At 41.4% G+C, this 22,361-nt stretch overlaps 1 protein-coding gene across 1 annotated transcript in view; it reads right to left on the bottom strand.

The window, feature by feature from the left end:
• The window catches only part of LOC147017967 (glutamate receptor ionotropic, delta-1-like), a 639,638-nt gene that overhangs the window by 311,427 nt on the left and 305,850 nt on the right, over positions 1-22,361 (bottom strand). Inside the window, exons 4-5 of the mRNA XM_085897103.1 lie at positions 19,659-19,970; positions 15,080-15,285 (exon numbers count right to left, since the gene is read on the bottom strand). Of these exons, the coding sequence (XP_085753229.1) occupies positions 15,080-15,285; positions 19,659-19,970 (518 nt within the window). The remainder of the gene's footprint in view (positions 1-15,079; positions 15,286-19,658; positions 19,971-22,361) is intronic.

Here is a 22,361-nt window from a genome sequence, read left to right as displayed (position 1 = left end):
TGGCTAACTCAAAGCGTCGCAGCCCGGATGAATCACACTTATTCCCTCTATTCAACGGGTTTGGGCTAACTACACATGGACTTACCGAGATATCTCACCTGAGGACTCTTTATGGTGTAATGCGAATTTCCACAACCGTAACAATATATAAAATATAAATTATTTAAGCAATAAATTATAACGCGTGGTGCTCGACCAGTCACACAACGCACGAGACAAAGTTTCGCTTGTGAACTTCGAATATTTTCTACGTTTTTTCTCCAAGCCCCACGATGCCGCCCAAACGCCCTGCACCTTCTAAAGCTTCTGGCAAGGAACCAAAGTGCCAGAAGAAGGTCCTGACGCTCCAGGAGAAGGTTAAAGTGCTCGATATATGCTTCGGGAAGGAAAAAGGTTTGCCGCCATTGGACGAGCACTGCTCGTACCCACCACCTCAAAACCGACCAGACCAGACGAGTCGATCTCCAGCACCTCAAAAACCCAATCACTGCCAAACCGACCAGACCAGACGAGTCGATCTCAGGTACCTCAAACCCAATCACTGCCAAACCGACCAGAGCAGACGAGTCAATCTCCAGCACCTCAAACCCAATCACTGCCAAACCGACCAGACCAGACGAGTCAATCTCAGGCACCTCAAACCCAATCGCTGCCAAACCGACCAGACCAGACGAGTCGATCTCCAGCACCTCAAACCCAATCACTGCCAAACCGACCAGACCAGACGAGTCAATCTCAGGCACCTCAAACCTGATCAGATCAGCCGAGTCGATCTCCGGCACCTCGAACCCGATCACTGCCAAACCGACCAGACCAGATGAGTCAATTTTTTGGGGAGGCGTCCATTCATCGCGGATTTTTACTTAGCGCGGGGAAGTTTGGAACGTAACCCCGGCGAGAAATGGGGGATTACTGTATACACAAGCCGGTAGGCGGCGATGGGTCGCCGAGCATGGAAACTACAAGAGATAGAGCAAAATGTATGTCATATAGCAGATAGGGAATCACCTTAAGATTATCCATATCAAATCTTATCCAGTTCCATCGACTGATAACTACTCGGTATCCATTTGAATGAAAAGTACCGAAAATGCGGTTTGAAATCGGAAATCCCCAAAGTTTGAGCGGGTGCTGTGGGTGAACAAAGATCTAAATCGAAAATCCAGCATGATCGTTTGTGCACAATGTATTCCAGACGATTAGTGTGAATTTTCATGACCATCAGACCATAACCCGAGGAGGAGTAGCATTTGGCGCGAAGGCACCTCCAGCTCTCGCATGTTATCGATTTTTGCACTAATTGACCTTTGACCCCTGACCTAAGCGAATCGGTCAATATGTCCTGAGGCAAAGTTGTAGTACTCATTGAGTACCATGAACCTGCAAAGTTTCATTCGTATCGATGCACTCACCTGGTCGCAAGGGGGCCTTCAATTTTCGCCAATTTTCACGGATACTCTAATTGTAGGGGGCGCTGCAGGTAAAGTATTCCATATATCACAAAAACCAGAATATATTTGAGAGAGCATCACCTGTCGATCATTCGTGCCAAATTTCATAACCCAACGTGGGATAATGGCTTTCGGAATTGATTTCGTGTGAACGGTACCGATTTTGAAGGTTTTTCGGTTGTTGCTAGGGAACCAAAGTATCCCTAGCAACCATCACAATTTCCAAAGCACAAGGTCATAAGATGTACCTAGCACCCGAGTTTGATCAAAATCCGCCCACGTTTACTACCAATTATGCTGATGACAAACGAACAAACATCCAAACAGACAGAATTACTGACAATAAGGGTCACCTATTTCGGCGACCCAATATATATACATTCTGGCTGCCTCAAAGAACATTGTCAGATCACAGAAACAACCAAAAGGTTTTTGTGTTTTACCTTTGGTGCCGAGAGTGTCTCAAAGGATTGGCAGAGTATTGTGATCGGCAGGTGTGAGAGTGAGCTACAAACCTGCATTCACCATTAAGCAGGCACTGACGAAGGTCAAGGACAAACTGCACAAGAACGACCAGGTAGGTGTGGTGTATTCATTCCCCTGGGGTTGTGGCTGAACAGGTGGGAGAGACTTGAGGACCTTGGACCAATGTATCACTGAGAATCGCAAGGCGTTAGAGTGCCATTATGCTGGAGAGGTCTGCCATTGCCAAAAAAAAATTCTTAGTAAGAAAATATTTTCTTGAAATAAGTTTTTTTTTTCTCTTTTCACACACATGAGAAATTTTTTTTCGCAGCTAAAATTTTTTCTCAAAGTTTTATTGTGCCAAGAAAACTTTTCTTATTTTGAAAAATTCTTCTTCTTCTTCTTTCTCTTCAAAGACCACAATCATTCCCACGTTATTGTATGGTTGGGTGGGGGAAGCTTGGTCCAAGTCTTTCAGGAACCAGTTGGCTATGGCTGATGTTCAACTCAGGTTAGAGCAGGAATTTGAAATTTGGCCATGGTGCAGGCGATAGCTCAACTATTCTTTACGATGGACACTGCGCGATCTTAACGTCCATCAATTAATGCCGGCAGACAACACACCCGTTTAACATCCAGTCCATCCGAGAGAAGCACGCACATTGATGACTCTCCCTGCCTGTGAAACACCCGGATGACAGTTTAAGGCTGAGCTGAGATTCAAACCCAGGCAAGACAGCTTGGAGGTGAATATGCATACCCCTAAGCCAACCTGCTAGCCCAAAATATTTTCTTTCAAAGAAAATTACATTTGGCAGTGATATCTCCTCATAGGATGATGTCAGCATTTTAGGTGTGACCCCGAACCGAGCCAGAAAACGGGCTTTGTAGGCATGGCACTCTGAGGAAGCTGTTGCCTCTTTCACAGGGGAGATTGTCGATGCTTTGTTTCATGCTGGTGTAGAAGTGGGTTTTCTATAAAAAAAAAAACATCTGCCTGGACCTCTCGGAGTAAGCATTAAATATTGTAAGCAGTTTAACTAAATAGAGCCCACATGACAGTGTGTTGGTTAAATTGACTAAGCCTGTTTAACATGTTGCAATTGAAAGTAGCCAAGGAGACTGCTTAGGCAGCAATAATGCTCTGCAGAGTATGGTCCCAATGGATGGATGAATCGGTGTATATATATATGTATGTATGTATGTATGTATGTATGTATGTATATATATATATATATATATATATATATATATATATATATATATATATATATATATATATATATATATATATATATATATATATATATATATATATATATGAGCAAATACAATCCGTTGCTTCGCCGAGGGGTCAATAAAATGGGGAGGGGGCAGGGAGAGAAAGAGGCAGGGAGAGAGAGGAGGCAGATGTAGCGTGAGAAGTGGAAGGGGAGGCAGAGAGGATGAAGGAAGGGGAGTTATGGGGGAGGTGGGTAGAGTGACACCTCACCAAACGTTGCTATTCACTGCGGGAGTGAGTGAGTGAGAAAAAGAGAAAGAGAGAAAAAGAGAAAGAGAGAGATACACACAGCGAGAGGGCAACAGAGGCATGGGAGGAGAGTGCTGCATTTTATGAGGGGACAGAGTGAGAGAGAAGGGTGGGGGAGAGGAGGAAAAAAAAACGACAGGTGAGGGGTGGAGGCAGGGTTAGCAAAGAGAATGATATGTGATGCTTAATGACTGAACAGGAAAAAAAAATAAAAAAAAAAACGTGTCACAACAGCTGTACACACAACAACACAACACAGTTTGTAAAGTAATCCGTCGGCACATCTGTAAAAACTTTGATATTCCAGTTCCAGAAAATTTGTGGGAAAATGAACCAAAAGCAATCACTGAAAACATTAAAGTACCCACTGATCACATACGACCTCATGATCCAATTGGGCGTGAACATCGAAAACAAAGCCTTGTGACCAGATATCTTGCATAGGTACAAAAAAACAGAGAAGAAGGCATTGCTAATTGAGATGTTAATACCGGTGATTTTGGACTAATGATGCAGAAATCAAGAAAATGACCAAATACCAAGACTTCAAGCATTAAGTGAAAAGATCCTGGAAGCTGAAGGATGCCAACGTTGTACCAGTGATGATGAAGAACCTCATGGGAATGATGACAAAGAACCTCACAGAGATATTAAAAACCATCCCTGGAAATATCACGACAAACAAACTACAGTTTGAAGCCGTCCCTGGCTCAGTAACGATCCTGAAGACAGCATTTGGCACAAAACTTTGAAAACAGAAAACTTCACATCTTTGTCCATGAATCGTGAGCCCTTACTGAAATGAAGGTGGATACTTTGAGCCCACCCTGGAGGACTCAATTCCACATTCTGAAACCTCATATGTAGATACCAATCAATGACACACACACACACACACACACACACACACACACACACACACACACACACACACACACACACACACACACACACACACACACTTGAGACCTGGCAGGTCTCTGTTTCACCTCTTGAAGCCCACCCACATGTGGAGATAGCAGGAAACAGCAGCAACTTCATTGTACACATGTATACACGCGCACACATACATTTACCACACACACACACACACACACACACACACACACACACACACACACACACACACACACACACACACACACACACACACACACACACACACACACACACACACTTCCGTTATGGTAATGCAGTTTATATACGTAAACACGCATAAAATACCTAAAAACGACAAACACAAAGATTTACCTTTAAACAGAGTTCTCTGAAAGAGGAATTCAAGTGGGAAATTAGCACAATTCAATTGAAAAATATATCAAGGAACAACACAAAATATTGATCGATGATCTATGCCTTCACAACCAGATCACGGCAAACACGTGGTCGGATGGACGTTATTATTTTTGTACATCCATCAATGTCGAAGTGAGGTGTGGATTACATGAGGAGATCGCACAAAAGGTTAAACAAAGCGATATCCTGGAAAAATATAATTGCACATTTTCAGCGGATGAGATGAGACATCTCCCGAGACACCAACCGCACGGGACCGCAGGGCCAAACACAGGTGGAAACGCACGTCTGTTTATTCGATGTTTCCTTGAGAGCACGGATGCAGCTTGGAGAGAGCTCGCCAAGTGGCTGAAGCACTCAAGAAAGCACTTCAATGAAACAATTCTTAAGAAACGGCTATGGTTTGGCACAAGATTAGCCACACATTAAACATACACCTCCCAGAGACGCCCAAAATGTCAAGCCAAGAACGCTGACGTCTCCGGATGTTTATCAACATTGCAATATACCCAGCAATTTGGAGCTATGATGAACAGGCATTCGATAATATGAGGAAAGTGAAAACAACAACATTGTTTAGAAATCGTTGTGGCCTGTTCCAAGTCAGGTTAAGGTTGAGCAGGCCAAAAAACATGGCGGCTTCAGACGCCAGCGAGGTTACAAAGGAAAAGCCTTAAGAGCCCAGACAGCGAGGTGGCCGAGGATAGCCTGCTGAAAGATATTAAATAAGGCCGTTAATTATCTTCAAAAGGGGTGTTTTAATTAACTCAGACACCCAATTTTACTCTTACACTTCCTTATAGTTTTCTTTGTATGCATGCAAAATTTCAGGCTGATAGGTTTTATGGTTTCAGAGTTATAAAGGACACACACACACGCACGCACGCACGCACGCACGCACGCACGCACGCACGCACGCACGCACGCACGCACACACACACACACACACAGCCTTTTATTAATATATACATTTACTGTATATATATATATATATATATATATATATATATATATATATATATATATATATATATATATATACTCACATTTATCCAAATGGATAAATAGGGTTATGTTTAAATAAATAATACATTAATATATTTTCTTACTAATTAACTCTTCATATATACAAGCAAATACCACCTATCACTTCACAGATGGGGGGGGGGGGAGAGAGAGAGAGAGAGATAGAGATAGAGATAGAGATAGAGATAGAGATAGAGATAGAGATAGAGATTTAGCATTTGCAGTTTTGCCACGTGTGCCCAAACACAAATCCTCCTTGTTCTTTAGAAACCTGTTAATACATTCTCAAGTTATAGTGTGACAAACAAACAGACACACACGGCTCCTTTTATAATATACTAGCAGTAAAGCCCAGCGTTGCTCGGGCTTTCTTGCAAATTTCCTGAATAGCGGTTTGGGTTAGTGTTAGGGTAGCTAACCCTAACCCTAGCCCTAACCCGAACAGCTAACCCTAACAGCTTGGTGTAGCAGAGGTAAACGGCACCCGGGGCAAAGTGGAAATTTGCGTCCCCCGTAGGCCTTAAACTTGAGTGGATTTGAATGGAAAATCCCATAAGGGATATCGATTTATCGATGTTTTCGAATATCGGAAGTGTTATGGAAAAGATTTATAGCCCATGACCTTAGTTGGACCAAAAGCCATAATCGTCCCGAATTTGAATGGAATCGGTTGGAATTTGTGGAAACGCATAACGACCATAGACACACACATCCTCAGTCATATATATATATATATATATATATATATATATATATATATATATATATATATATATATATATATATATATATATATATATATATATATATATATATATATATATATATATATATATATATATATATATATATATATATATATATATATATATATACTAACAAAGGTACGTGCAATGCCAGGTCCCTCTTCTCTTCTTACTACCCACCCCCCTCCCACCAGATTCCCACCCCACCCCCTCCCCTACCTCCTCCACCCTCTCCCTCCCTCCTCCCACCTTCACCCCTCCCTTTCCATCTCCCACATCCACCCTTTCTCTCCCTCCTCCACACTTCCCCTCTCTCCTCCTGCAAAGGTACCCGGCGTTGTGCCGGATCTAACATACCTCTATTGGACTACCATAATTAAGCTCATATTTAGAGACAAACATCACCTATCGCTTTGCTGATGGGAATACTAAGAGAGGGGAAGGGTGAACGAGGTGTGGGAGAGAGAGAGGGGGGTGGGAGAGAGAGGGTTGAGGAAAGAGGAGAGAGGAGAGAGGAAACGGGAGAGGGGAGACAGCAAATAAGACCTTTCGCTTTGATAAAATATGAGCACATAGTACTAGTGCTGACCTTGCCGTGATATTTCACCCTCCCCGTCACAGCGATCTTTGACTGCTCCAGGGTTAAACATGACCATCATCACGCCGCCTCAACACAGAGTGCCATTTATGTTTGGTTGTTTTTATCAGAGTGACTGTGTGTCACATATGGGTGCTTTTTCCCATGAATTAACACTGTACATAGTGCGCGATAGCACAGGTGACGGGTCATACAAAACACTGCCCAGTGACGCCCGGAGATGTCCAGAGATGCTGCCTTCCCTTCCCTGCCTTCCCTCATGCTTACCTCCTCCCAAAGCCCCTCCTCTTCCACCGACATACAACTATTTGGATGTCGCCAGGTGCTTCTGGAGGTCAAGGAGAGGAACTGATGTCAAAGAATGTGCGAATTGGACAAATGAACACTTTTTAGCAGTGGGAACTGCTGGTAAGCTTTTTCGATGATTTGACACAAACACTGGTGCGGCTTTTTTGATGATTGAAGGAAAACGCCCTTCCTTCTCTTCTCTTCTCCTCCCTTCATGCTTACCTCCTCCCAAACCCCCTCCCCCCTCCACCCCCACACAACTCTCCAGGCATCTCCAGGCGGTGATTAGTATGACTGCAGGTGACTGAACTTCATATGTGATACTTTGTCGTTCACCTCACCTTACCACGTCACTCATTCGGCATTGCCGCATTGTTAAAAGACGTGTGTGAACACTGTGGAGCCGCACTGCAGGTCTCTCTCACCCACAGGATCCTCAAATTCGACCACCGATTTTGATTATGTACTTTAATTTTAGTGCTTTTGTTCCAAGGCAAGGCATTTTTGCACTGGCCGAAACAGCCATGGGTCCAGATTAATCTCATAACCAAACAAAAAAACAAGCCATAAAGTACACCAAAACGCCAACCACAAAGGTTTACCTTTAAATAGTGTTCTTTAAAAGTGGAATTCAAATGAAAAATTAAAGTTTCATTCAAGCCACAGATGTCAGTTCTTTCCCTGAACAGCTAGAACCAACGTCGTGGAGTTCGAAACACCAGGAACGATTCGACGTTGGACATTATTACCCCTGCCAGCGAAGGTGAAAGGAGGTTATGTTTTCACCCCTGTCTATCTGTTTGTTTGTCCATTTGTTATCAAATTGGAAAATCAAAGATTTTTTTCAAGTATATTGGTCAGTCAATTTTGTTATTCTGTCTGTCTGTCTGTCTGCCTGTCTGTTTATCTGTTTGTTTTTCAATCGCCTATAGGTCACAATTTTAAACTCACCTTCATGAAATTCCACTGAGGTGGAATAGAGGTAGTTTCAACTGAGCAGCCTATTGATTTTGAGATCAAAGGTCATCTTGAGATCGAATTTCTAAAATCGTCATTTTTCATCCGATTGACTTGAAAGTTAAACTGCAATTGCATTAGTGCATTATTGAATTGGGAAACCAACTATTTTTGAGATCAAAGGTCAACTCAAGGTCAAACTTATAAAATCATCAATTTTTCTTCGGAAAAATCATCAATTTTTATCTGATTGACTTGAAAATTTAACAGCACTTGCATAGTGCCTCACTGAATTGGGAAACCAACTATTTTTGAGGTCAAAAGATCAAAGGTCAACTCAAGATCAAACTTCTGAAATCATCAATTTTCTTCTGAAAAATCGTCAATTTTCATCCGATTAGCCTGAGCTCTGATTTTGATCATCAATTTTAATCTTAATGAAATGGACAATTTGATGTATTCATGCCAACTTTGTTTATTTGGTTGGGGTGGATTTTCAAGTATCATGCAAAGCACAACGTGTATCGTTTTTTTTTTGTCTGTTTGTTTTTTTGTCTGTTTGTGTGCAGAATATCTGACAAAGTTGTGGACGGATTCGAATGAAATTTGATGGACAGGTTGGGTGTTTGACAAGGATGAATCAATTTGAATATGGTGAAGGTCCAAGTTCAGATCCGGTTTCGAGAGTTTTTATTTTTTTTTTATTTTTAAACAGATTCTTTACCATTAAGAGATGGGCTCAAAAACGATACATAGCATTATATTTCAAAAACATTGGGCCAGATATGTTCTACTAGATCAGGCATTGCATGGTGGGGGTATGCACTCTACCAAGTGCCCTTCTCGTTTTTTTTATATGTATCTATGGTGAAGTGATGGGTGGTGTAATGAAAGCAGATCACACAAAGAGATGAAACAATGTAATATCGTGAAAAAAGAAAATTGCACAACATTTTCAGTGGGCGAACGGGATGACACCGAGTCACTGCACGAAAGTGGCCTGGAATTTTGTACATCAATTGATGTATTGTTGGTTGTGTGGAGCTTAGTTGAGAGTGCAGAGTGACAGTGCAGGTACTTTCGCCATAGTACGGGTACTTTTGCTGCAATGCGGGGAGGAGCACAGGTGACTGAACTGCGTATGTAATACCTCGTCATTCATTTTGCCAGAAAAAAGGGCCACTGTCGATTGGATGGCCACAGCTTGAAAAAGGAACAAGAAAGAAGCTTGTAGAGCACTTGCCGAGTGGCTTAAGCACTCAAGTAAGTACTCCAATAAAACCTTTGATAAGGAACGGCTGACTAGTCAAGCAGTTAACAATGTACACAGCGATGATTAGGCATTCGATGATGTGTGATTTATAATACAGAAACTGTTGCAACCTCTTCCAAGCCAAGGCATTTTTGAACAGGCCAAAACAAAATGGTGGCTGAAGACCCCATGTGAGGTGAAAGCAAGCTGACCAAGGATAAGCTTTTTGTGTTTTTTCATGATGAGCACCCCATTAATAATTATCTTCAAAAGGGGTGTTTAAATTTACCCAAACACCCAGTTTTCATAATTGCACTCCCTTAGAGATCGTTTCATTTACATGCAAAGTTTTGGGCAGCGAGGTTTCATGGTTTTGGAGTTATGGAAGTGGCACACATACACACTGACTGACTGACACACACTGACATTTATTATTATTATGGATAGATTGAATTTTTTTTCAACATTGGTATGTCTTGGACTATTGTGTGCTTCTCTTTGATCGGACATTTTGAACATGTATCATGCTAACCATACTGACTCATGTTGTTCTCCTGAACTTGGTAAACTGCTCACTATCAACTGACCATCCGGTCACTTGTGTACTCATTTATTTTCACTCAATCACTCCTGAGTGTTGTGTTAATGCCTTTGCAATCGAGCAAAGCATTCTTTTCACATGTTCTGGAAAATCTCAAACCCATATTTTAATTCTAATTGTATTGTATAATAATAAATATACCATCAGAGATGGGGAATCCCCCGCCATTGAATGAAAAAGGTCACACATATTCCAGATAATGAGGGAGGTGAATTGGAAACAAGACACTATTTGGTCATCATCTCGAAAAAGTTCTCCAGGGGTGAGGAACGTAGTAACCAAAAATAATTGAAATCAGATAAGCGGTTTTCCATTTATTACAAAAAACTTTTTTTTAAGATGGCCGCCCCAGTCGGCCATCTTGGATCCGGCCACGTCCAAAATCAATAGCGTTCTTCCTTTTCAGGTGGTACATGTGTGACCCAAATTTCAAATCGATATGGCGAATAGTTTATGAGTTATCGCACTCACAGCTATAAATGTTGACGCCCAGACGGACTGACGGACGGACGGACGGACGGACAGCCGGACGACCTGGGTGACAATATCCCCCTTCCGCCACGCGGCGGGGGATAAAAACTGCTCATTGACGGATAAAAGAAAAGTTCCATTTCTACATTAAGTCAAGTGGGGGCAGCAAATTTAATTGAGAGCTGTTATTAACCTTGAAATTTTGTATGTGAATGTTCATGCAATATTGTGGAGCATAATTGTCCATATAAAGCCAAATAAGCACTGGAATGAAGGATTCCGGTACACTCCAAGTTACCCATGCTCACAACTCAGACAATTAATCTATATGCATCTGACAAGACAACATTGCTGCATTTGCTTTTCTTTTCATTCAAGGAGATGCGGGTAGCACTGTGTTTTTAAGGACAGCAGTTCCACCTTTGTAGTTTAATTGCCTGGAGGCATTTCAGAGTCAAGTGTGAAGCGGAACAACATCTAGGTTTGACGAGACATGATACGGATATTATCCCTCACTCTCCCCTCTCTGATGTCCACAATTGCAGTTTCATTGTCATTTGTGAGCCATCTGGGTTTTAATCAAAAATCCGTTTTTCATGAGACTAGCGAGGCTTTCAGAAACATGGATCTAAATCCTTAGGTATACAGATATATATATATATATATATATATATATATATATATATATATATATATATATATATATATATATATATATATATATATATATATATATATATATATATATTTACACAACAACTTCTGAGATGCAACTCAAGTGTCAATTCCATAACACCATTGTGAGGGAAGCTTTTGTGTTGACTAATGTATTCGTGAAGATCATCACCTGTCTGTTGGAGAGCTGTTGAGAGTGTTGCTCATTTCTGCCAAACGTGCCAATTCTAATTGTGGCAAACAAATTGCAAATTGAAGATGGCAAGTGTTTGCCTGGCATCAGCTTATGCTTGAACAAAGTGTGAATTGTGTTAACATTACACACAGGATGTACACCCATTTTGAATGCAACATTTTGCCAGGCAAATACAGCCTGAGTTGAAGCTTGCTTACACTATTATGACCCAGACACAGTGTCAACATACATTCTTAATCCCTGCTACTGAAGAAGTTAAATGCAACCAAGTCGCTTGTGAAGGTCATGACTCCAGCAATAATTTTTCACTGCAAAAGTCTCTTATTGACACTGGGGTTGATTCGCTGTGAATGCAATCATGCATACAACTTTTATCAAAAATAATAAATTACTGAGATAATTTTTATCAGTGTCATTGCAAGTGAAAAATATTCAGCAAACATTCAGGACAGAACGACGTGTGAGACACTTCCTGCATACTCAAAACTGACACTTTAACTACACCATTGTGAAAATGCACTGTTATTTAATAGTCCTAGTCATATGAAGCAGTGTGTGTTTTACCTTCTTCCTCTGTATTGCTTTTCAGATATTATAGCTGTGTACTTTAACTGGGGACCATCACAAATCCATTAGAGGATTGCAACAAAATTTAATCAGCTTTACATTGGATCAGCCTGGAGCAATGTGTGACATTTCACCTGCCTCCTCATTATCATTCTTGAGTTATTGTTGAAAAAACTTTTTACTTGAACCTGAGATCTTTAATTGCATATAATTTTAATTGGCTCTTGTTTGACTCAAGTCGAAGCAGTGTGCAAAACTCAGCTTTGTGTGACTTAGCGGTTTAGAATTATTGACCAGATAAACAAATGCACAGAGGCTGCCGAGTATCATAGTGAGACTTGCCTTTGAAACGCACTAATAATTATCAGTCAGTTGGTATTGGGAATAAGCAACTCATTCTGAAATCCTGTCAGGTTTACTGGCTGATCGGAGTTAGAATGAGAAGTGGCTGACAAAAATGCAGACACATCGTAGATGAGTAGTGGAATAGGCTAAAGAAGAAAAAAGGGGAAGGGGGGATGAGTGGGTCAGCGAGAGGAGGAGAGAAGAGATCAACGTGGGTTTGAAAGAAAGTCGGAAGTTACGATGGATGGTATTCCTGAAAGACTGAATGGAAGAGCGTGAAGCAGCAGATACAGTGTCATTTCCACAGAGTAAAGAAATAGAGGATTGAAGTTACAGAGGTGAACATCCACATTAGATTTGGTGAGGGACCCATCTGTGGGTTTCTGGCAAAAACGTGTTCAACCCCGGTAGGTGGGTGTGAGCGTAGGTGGATGGAAGGAAGAAAGGGACGGTGGAGCGAGGCGAGCAGTAGGCGATCAAAAACTGAAAGTCCACCGATTGCCTGTGGTGGGTGAGAAGCAAAGATTGAGACTCGCACCCCTGACAGGAGATAGTGACAATAATATAAAAGCCTTGAACTCGATCATACCAGGACAGTAAGATGGGAATCTGCAGTACCAGCCCATATTTGCAGGGAGCCATACTCCCATAATAAATCAGATGAAGGCCTTATACACCATAGTGAGCTCTGCATATCTGAGAATCGACTTGGCTCTGTGGAGAAGACTAAGGCATCGACCAAACTTAGAGGCACGTTTCGATATATGTTATGGGCTATACTCGAAATGGTATATACAGGTTGTTGCACACAATGTGATCTCGGGGCTCTACGGATTCATCACACCTCTTCCAGGTGTTGGCCGGAAAAGTCAGCCTGGTGGATCTCAAGCCAATTCTTATTTTGGAGGGATAGAGTGAAAACTTTGGAATTTTCTGCTATGAAAGACTTGTTCCAGGTAGATGACCAATGTCTTTTTTTCATATCTGTAGACAGGGATACCATGACAGCCTGTCTCTCAAAAGTATGGTGTACTGGTCTCCACAGGGTGGAATCATCAGCATCTGCTCATCCTGAGACAAGTCTCACTTTATTGCTATGCCACAATGATCTGGTGCTTGAGCTTCTGTCAGACTTTCTGCAGAATTAAGTGGAACCAGAGGGCCTGCCAGACCATCTTTAAAGAAAGTTTGTTGAGAAAGAATGTATCGAAGTTAGCTATTTGTAACTATTGAGAGTTTGCATGCTTTGTAGGAGCTCTGCTTCATCAGCAAGCCTGGCATGCGAGCACACCTGAGAAACACTGATCCTCAACTGAATTTATGGGTTTGTGGAATCACAGAATTCGCAAACCCCAGAACTGTTATTTCATCTGTTCTTTGTCCATACTGTGTTTGTAAATGTTAATCTCTGTGCCATATTTTTTTAAAAATTATTGAAAGACTATTGTGTAAGAGACATCAAAAAAGTTGGAAGGCAGTTTTGTGCCAATATATACCCTGACCTAATTTCTGACTTGGGGTCAGCCATATTATGAGCACAACCTTTGTTGGGATATGTTTGCCACAGAAATGATGTGGCAAGTAACCTTTTCCAATGCCTTAATTAAATTGTGTTATAATGTGATAAATACATGGTGGAAAACTTTATAAATAATTTAATGTAACTAGACAATCAACAAGAATTGCAGTAAACTTCAGCCTTTCCCTGAATAAAACACAGTGCTTTATCTCTCGAACAACATGGCCTTCTCTCACCATGCTCCTGACTCAGCTCATTATACCCTCAACAATACTGGGACATCAGGATCCTCTTGTTTTAAATTTCATTGCAGATGATCAGGTTGTCTTGGAAAAAAGTATCTTACTCCTACACCCCCTGTGGTGATTGATAGTGAACGTGGAATTGTCTCCCCACGGTGGGGGGAAGACCCTCTCGTGAGCAGGCCCTTGCTGCTCCTATGATTGGCAGTGAGTGCCCTGGAAGCAGTGGGGGAGGGGGGAAAGAGAGTGGCATTTCTGTTTGTGGAGGAATTGTGTTGCTCAGCTGGTGGGTTGTCCAGATAGTTCAGATGGCAGAGCACTGGTATGGTTTGTCAGAGGACCTGGGTTAGATTCCGGGTCTGGATCTGTAATTTTTCCACACATATTTATAATGTTTGTTCGATCTGTTTATGAATAATTATAGAGTTGAATCACTCGGACATATGTATGGAGGGAGGCACTCCAGCAATGGTGGAATCCTCTCCAACTAAGTTCCCAACAAATGTCCCTTTTTGACACTCAAGCAAAACAATGGTGCAATGAGACAGTTTGAGCAAAACAAGGGGATAATTGAACTCAGCAAAATTCATCCAATATGTAAAAGGCAAAAACATGTTTTATCCAAATATCCTTGGACTAATGTGAGCTTCTCTTTGGTGGAACATTTTCAATGCCCCACTCGAACAACATATGACAAATTATAATGACGAGAAGGTCTGGTTAAAAGTTATAAAGTATGAGCTTTGCAGTATGTTGCTTGAGTAACATGTTGTGTTGTTGAATGGTTTGAGTGTGAAATTGAGAAAAAAACAGTGGCGTGATGGATGAGTCAGCAAGCAGAGTATGTGCTTACTTTTTCGATAAGTGTGCGGGCGAGTTGCGGACATAGCAGTAGAACGGCACGCCTCAGCATGTCACGATAGCGATTCAGCTCCTCAAATTTTAATGACCGAAAGAGTGTAGTGATCATGGCACCCACATTGCTGTCCACACGCTGCAGCGAAACCTCAGCACCTCGACGTGAAGTGTGCTCCAAAAACTTATGCACACCACGTATATCTGCACACACCATATATCATCGTTTTCTTCTGAGCCACCAATGAAAGCAAAACAGAAAAGGTTAGATTGCAGAATAAAATAATTCTATTTTTTTTATATTGGAAATGCATGGTCTAACTCAAAAATGAATGGGTCACCACAGCCAACTCATATCCTAATGTACACCCGAAAACCTCTTCCTGGTACTATATATATATATATATATATATATATATATATATATATATATATATATATATATATATATATATATATATATATATATATATATATATATATATATATATATCTTTCAAATATTCCATGAGATAGTATTTTATCACTGTAGTCAGATTGATATAATATCATTATTCTTCAGTTACCAAATTGTCTTCATGTAAATACAATTTAGGTTCATATTCTTAACCACTTTAGTTAAGAAAAAATGGAATGGATATGTCATATGTATGAGTTTTGATTACTAGCAGCTACTACTCAGTGCTGTGCAGTTGCACGAGCTTTACCTGGCGGTGGTTTTGGGATGTGTTGGACATTGAAAAGCTATGGTGTTATTGGCCTCATGGTGGTTGCCTTTTTCCTGACCCCACATCCAGGCCAGCGGATGCACTGACTGACCCCACATCCCAATATACCCTTTATAGTGTCATTTCGTAGCCTCAAAATGGACGTTAAGGTCAACATGCATAAAACCCTGCCCAGATACTGAAGTACCTACAGCCATAATTTGGGGCATCCGGGTGCTACAGTTCGGCTGCGAAAGACTAATGTATAAGTACACAACCACACAAACAAACAAACAAGAAAGATGTCATGCAGAGCACGATACTTGCAGAATCCATAAAACAAATTTGACTTTATAATAATATTTGTTGAATTCAATGACCAAATATGCAAGTCCTCTTTAAATTTCAAGTCAATCTGATGGAAATATTAGAAGGTATTATCGAGCAGAAAATGTCGTGCATTCACAATATACAACTTATCAGGTCCCCAGCATCAATTGTGATGTCTCGTATTTATTATAAGTTTGACTGATTATAATTACTTCATATTAATAAAAGGCCTCGCAACATCCTGGCGTACATTTATGATAAATGCATTAAAAGGTCAAGAATAAAAGAAGCAATCAGAGATTGCAGACCCTCGCCAGGACTTGTTTTGTGTGTTGTTTGTGTGGTGTTTCTGTAGTTTTGTGTGGCGTTTGTACATTGGTGTTACATAATTAATAAGAGACATAATTAAACTGCCACTTTATAACTGCTGACAGTGATGACCGTGTACCAAGACCTCCCGCTTTGATGCAACCCTGCTTTGATCGGACACCTGACTCTGACCCATGACGTTTTTCATTATTGTTCAATTTAATTTAGAATGGGATAAAAATTGATTCAATTCCAATGAAATGGAAGACCAAATTTGGCCTGATTGGCCATTTGAAAATCCAAATTTTGAAAAATTTCAAAAAAAATAAAAATTTCAAAAAAGTCAAGATCACAAATCAATGTTGGATGCTGGCTGAGATTGGTGAATGGTTCAGAAACATCATCAAAGACGTTCCAAGTCTGCCATGCAGTTATCTTCCCTTTACCGTGGAAGGCAGACACGACGTCACATCCAGTGAATGCATGGAAATATGGGATCCCTCGAGCTTTCTCAGGCCCTATTGCGGAAACTACCTCATGGACTAGAATCCATCGCGCCTTAGCTCCTTGGCCAAAGGCAATCCACATGTTCTCAAGACCTAGTTCCTGTAAGGATGGCAGTACAGATATTGCTATGACTAGTACGTCCGTGTCATTAGCCTTAATGATAATGGACTTGCTACCATCCGTCGTTGCATCCCTGGCGTGTAAAAATATTCGAGTGTCAGTTTCTTCATGACAACATGGAGACACAGCATCCAGTGACTTCCTTGTGTTGCTAATGGCATCTTCTCCTTTTGTGACAATGACTGTGCTTGTCGACTGTGCTTCACACATCTTTTCTGCAGGAAGTGAAACAGCTCAGTCTTGTTGTTGTCATCTCGAAGAAAGCTTCGCCAGTTACTTGGGGTCTTACTGGTTCCTGTCACTCTTCTTCTGATTCCTTGCCCCCTTTTCGACCTTGCCTCAGACTTCAGACTTGACTTCTTGTACACATCAAACACTACGTCCACCCTCTCGTGCCTGGAACCATAGGATTCCACCATTGAGATGATGTCTTCTTCAGCATAGTCATCAAATATCTTTGAAGTGCGTGGAGGTAGGGCATTGATAAGTGCTGAGCCATCAATGATGACTGCATCTCCCCTTGGTTCTCTGTCTGGGATGTTCACTTGCGCTTCAAGAATTTCAGCCAGCTGTGACATCAAATTTTTTTGAAGTTTTTTTTTTCTTCAAATTTTTCAAAATTTGGATTTTCAAATGGCCAATCGAGCAGATTTGATCAGAAAGCCCTGCAGAACAGAAATGCCAAATTTGATGCTTGTATCATAATTTGCACGATTTTTCTACTATTTACTACACTATTTCCCATCGCTACTAGGTCATAAATGTGAAGTTTCACTTTGATTTATTTTGCAGTTCCAGAAAAAAATTATTGAATATTTTCTTCAATCCAATATGGCTGCCAAACCATGTGAACTATCAATTACTCCTTCACAAATTAGTACACCCATGGCTTGGGGAAAATTTTTCTGAAGTGTCTCCTCGATTTGTCCAGCCTTTCTGAAGAATAAGATTTTTTTAAATAGGTTTTAGAGTAAATTCTATATGGCTGTCAAACCATGTGACCTATGACATCATATGTGTGAACCTTTTGTTCCTCATGGAATGTCGGTCATATGTATAAAATTTCGCCTATATCTGTTCAGCCACTTCAGAGAAGAAGATTTTTGAAGGTTTTGAAAAAACAAAAAAAGCAATATGGCTGCTGAATCATGTTACCGATTACATTGTCAAATTTTTTTTTGTGGACCATTTTATCCTTAGATGACCCTCAAAATTTTTCATACTGATCAGATATAGCATTCTACCTATGCATTTATGACGTCATAACGAAGGCAATGATGACATCATCAAAAAATCAGATGTATTCGGCATGAGGAGTGCTTTCCTTGTGCCAAGTTTAAATTCTTTCCTTGGTGTGGTTTCAGAGATACAGATGTCCAAAGTTTTTCCCACATGGCTGCCATACCACGTGATATATGACGTCATAGTTATTATTAAAACATTCTACATGTGTAGACGCTCCAATCATGAAAATTTCATCTCAATCCGACAAGCAGTTGTACAGAAAAACACAAAAGTTCTCTGCAGACAAACAAACAGACAGACAGACAGACAGACAAACAAACAAACAAACAAACAAATGAAAAATACTCATGGAGTGACAACTTGGCAAAACAGCACAAAGTCGAATGGCACTCGGTAGAGCGCAAACCTCTGTTAGGTGGAACAGTTCACGTTTTGTATCCCACTGATGGGCTGGATCCGAACCAAAATCCAATCCACTTGTTCTTGTCACCTATTCAACTCATGCAGATTATTTTGTCATAATTCATCCACAACTTTTTGAGATAGTGATATATTTTGATTTTGGCCCTATCTATCAATTTTAGAAATTAGGCCGGTGTTGACCTGTTGACCTTAAAATAAATTGGTAGTTGAATTTAGCGACCTGACATGAAAATGCTCTTAAATTTCAAGTCAATCGGATGAAAATTGAGGATTTTAGAAAATTTGGCCAAATTTGGCCTATTGGCCTATGTCGACCTTTTGGCCTATGTTTACCTAAAAAATAGTATGTGGTTGAATTCATCCACCTGATATGCAAATGATCTTCCAATTTCAACTCAATCAGATGAAAATTTACAATTTTAGAAACAATTTAAAAATTTCGCCTATTTTGGGTTGACCTTATGGCCTATATTGACCTTTTGACCGAAGATAACCTCAACAGTAATAGGTGGTTGAATTTACTGACCTGATATGCAAATTCTGTTCAAATTTCAAGTCAATCAGAGGAAATTTGAGGATTTTAGAAAATTTGGCTCAAATTGGCCTGTTGGCCTGTCTATTGGCCTGCAGGCCTGCATCGCAGGGTCGGTGACATCAATCTCTGAAAATTTTAGAATGATCGGTTGAGCGGTTTGGGCTGGAGGCGAGCGGACAGACAAACAAACAAACACTTACAAACACAAACACACAAACAAACAAACACACACAATCACAAACACACAAACAAACAAACGGAGCCGATCAACATACTTTTCAAAAAAAATTTTGATGGTGCCAAGTGCAAACAAATGGATCCAAACAAAATTCCCTTTCCTTTGGCGAGGGTAATTACCTCGTGAAGCTCATGGTTTATCGTTAATTTTGGCTTTTCCTTACCATAGCCATTTTCGTAGAAAAGGATGAACTTCTTCCAAGAAAATTCAGCGACAACTTGGGTGAGAATGTGGCCGAGTTGGGTGGAGGGACGCACCGTGAGTGTGTAGCCCTCACTCTCCTCCATAGGAGATGCCAGGAGTTCACAGTTACTACGTGGACAACTTCCTGTACCACCAAGGCCCCCCACTCCTCCTCGCTCCACAAACAGATGTGGGATGCGCATGGCCTCAGCCAGTGCTTGCAAAGACGATGCCGCTGCACAACCGGTCGAAGACAGGAGTGCCAGGATTCCTTGTTCCATGAGCTCACAAGCTACAAAAACAGGAGAATATAGAAAGACAATTAACATAATAGAAAGACAAAAACAGGGAACTCGTATAACAATGAAATATATAATTATAATGAGTAATGAAATAATAGCCAGAATGTCCTTGTCTTTGGGCCCACATTCTGCAGAGAGGTGATATTAAAGGGTGGTGTTATAATTACTAGTGCGGGCCCGTAGGGGCATGCCCGTAGGTGTGTGCCAGGATGTGCAGCTTCGTGCATGCAGTATCAGGTCCCCAGCATCAATTGTGACGTCATATCAAACGAAGAAGAATAATTGTGACACCCCCTCTCTCTCGCCCCCCCCCCACTCTCCCCTCCTCTCTCCCCCTCCTCTGTCCCCCCTCCCTCTCTCCCCCTCCTCTGTCTTTCCTCTCCCCCTCCTCCCTCCCCCTCCTCTCTCTTGCCCCCTTCTCCCCTCCTCTCTCCCCCTCCTCTGTCCCTCCCCTCTCACCCCCTCTCTCGCCCTTCTCTCTCGCCCCCACTTTCCCCCTCCTCTCTCGCCCCTCTCTCTGTAAATGTATTCACAAATGTCTACGAGCACAATGATTAATTCCAACCTTGGGAAAAAACAGCTTTCAAACCGTTGGGAAACAGCTGTTTCCCTCGGGAAAATTCAAACCTTGGGATTAATTAATAACTTGAATAATAATCAAACCCTGGGATTAAGTAATGAAATAAATTAATAATTAAATAAGAATCAAACCTTGGGATTAATTAATTAATTCAAACCTTAGAATAAAACAGCTTTCAAACCTTGGGAAACACTTGGGAAACAGCTGAAATGGATGAGGAAGAACGATATCCAACTTTGAAAAGGCACATAATCAGGACCACAGTGTCGATTGTGACGTCATACCAAACGAAGAAAAAGAATTGTGACGTCAATCGTGCTAAAAATAAAAAAATTAAAATTAAAAATAAAAAACATTACTTGTGACGTCATTCGTGATGTCATAGCACCGTGTCCTGTCATTGGTTGACACATAAATGGCCGTAACTTGGGAACCGCTTGTCCGATTGATATCAAACCTTGAAAAGGCACATCCGCGGGGCCCCGGCAATATTCCTGGCAAGTTTCAATCCGATTGGACCGGTGGTCGTCTGGTTATTAATAATTTGGGAAAAAAATGTCATGATAAGGTGAGAAGGTGGAACGACACCTTTAGCTGCCATATATACACCTTTTCAACACTGAAAAAGCAATAAAATGGCCGTAACTTGGGAACTGCTCGTCCGATCGATATCAAACCTCGAAAAGGCACGTCCGGGGGTCCCTGTCAATATTCCTGGCAAGTTTCAATGAGATCGGACTGGCGGTCGTCGAGAAACGGCGGTCACAGACAGACAAACAGACAGACACACACACAGAGATTGCTGGAATTATAGATAGATAATGTTTTGAGACAATTAAATAAAAGAGTGCAAAAGAAACGAGTTGGAAAGGACAGCGATCATGCTTGTCCTACCACCTCATAAAATCATGACATAAAGAGCATATTGTTACATTTGTGGGGGGGGGGTGGGGGGTGGTAGATATTACCTTTGTGCAGAAAGACATGTATAGAGTAGTTGGGTCTGTGTACAAGTAGTTTTCCCATCTTGATGTGATTAAGTAGGGAAACATAGCTTAAGAATTGTCTGTTAAAATGTGCATCATACGGAGGGTGATGAATTCTCATAAATAGTTAGGGTTTAAGGTAAGGAATCATGCGTGTAACCTCTTGTATATCCCACTGAATGAGGAAACTCACCGGAAGAGGCAGAGATGAGGCCAAAGCAAAGAGATTGGAGGGGCCATAAAAGGGGATATGCCGTCCAGAGAGCGAGGGGAGGAGTTTTGCGTTTCCTCCCGAGGGGCGGACCCTTGGATCTCCTCTCGAGGGGCAGAGTTTTAAGCGCCTCTGAAGAGGTGGAGTTCATCGTTCTTGAGGGGCAGAGTTATGGGTGTCTCTGAAAGGGTTCATCTTTCCAGTGGGGCAGAGTTTTGGGACCTCTGTGGAGAGGGGGAGGCATCTCAATCAAGTCGGTGCGAAGAGAAGCTAAGAGTTGGAGTCGTCTCTCAGGAGAGTTGAAATTGGGCCAACAAGAGAGGAGATCGTGTGGAGAAGAAATGGTTGCTCTGTTCCTGATGCCTTCCTTCCATCTCGTGTGCCTGCCTCCTTCTGTTCGTCCTCTTGACATTTCCCTGTTCATTGTAACTGCTTCGTCATCCCTGTTCATTCTCATGAGCCTTCGTCGTCCTGCTCATGTGTCTTCTCCCTGCCCATGTGCCTTCATCACTCTGCCCGGGTGTTTTGACACCTGCCTCATCATTGCCCGTTTCTCTCTCTCCCACCAATGGACCTGCTCCCTCCTAGTCCACCAGAACAGCTA

This window comes from Eptatretus burgeri, chromosome 10, assembly GCF_056783735.1.
Source record: "Eptatretus burgeri isolate ZD-2024b chromosome 10, Ebu_testis_v1, whole genome shotgun sequence".
In the NCBI taxonomy this organism is placed as follows: domain Eukaryota; kingdom Metazoa; phylum Chordata; class Myxini; order Myxiniformes; family Myxinidae; genus Eptatretus; species Eptatretus burgeri.
The sequence above is the reverse complement of the archived record's forward strand: the minus strand, read 5'-3'. Positions and strand labels throughout refer to the sequence as shown.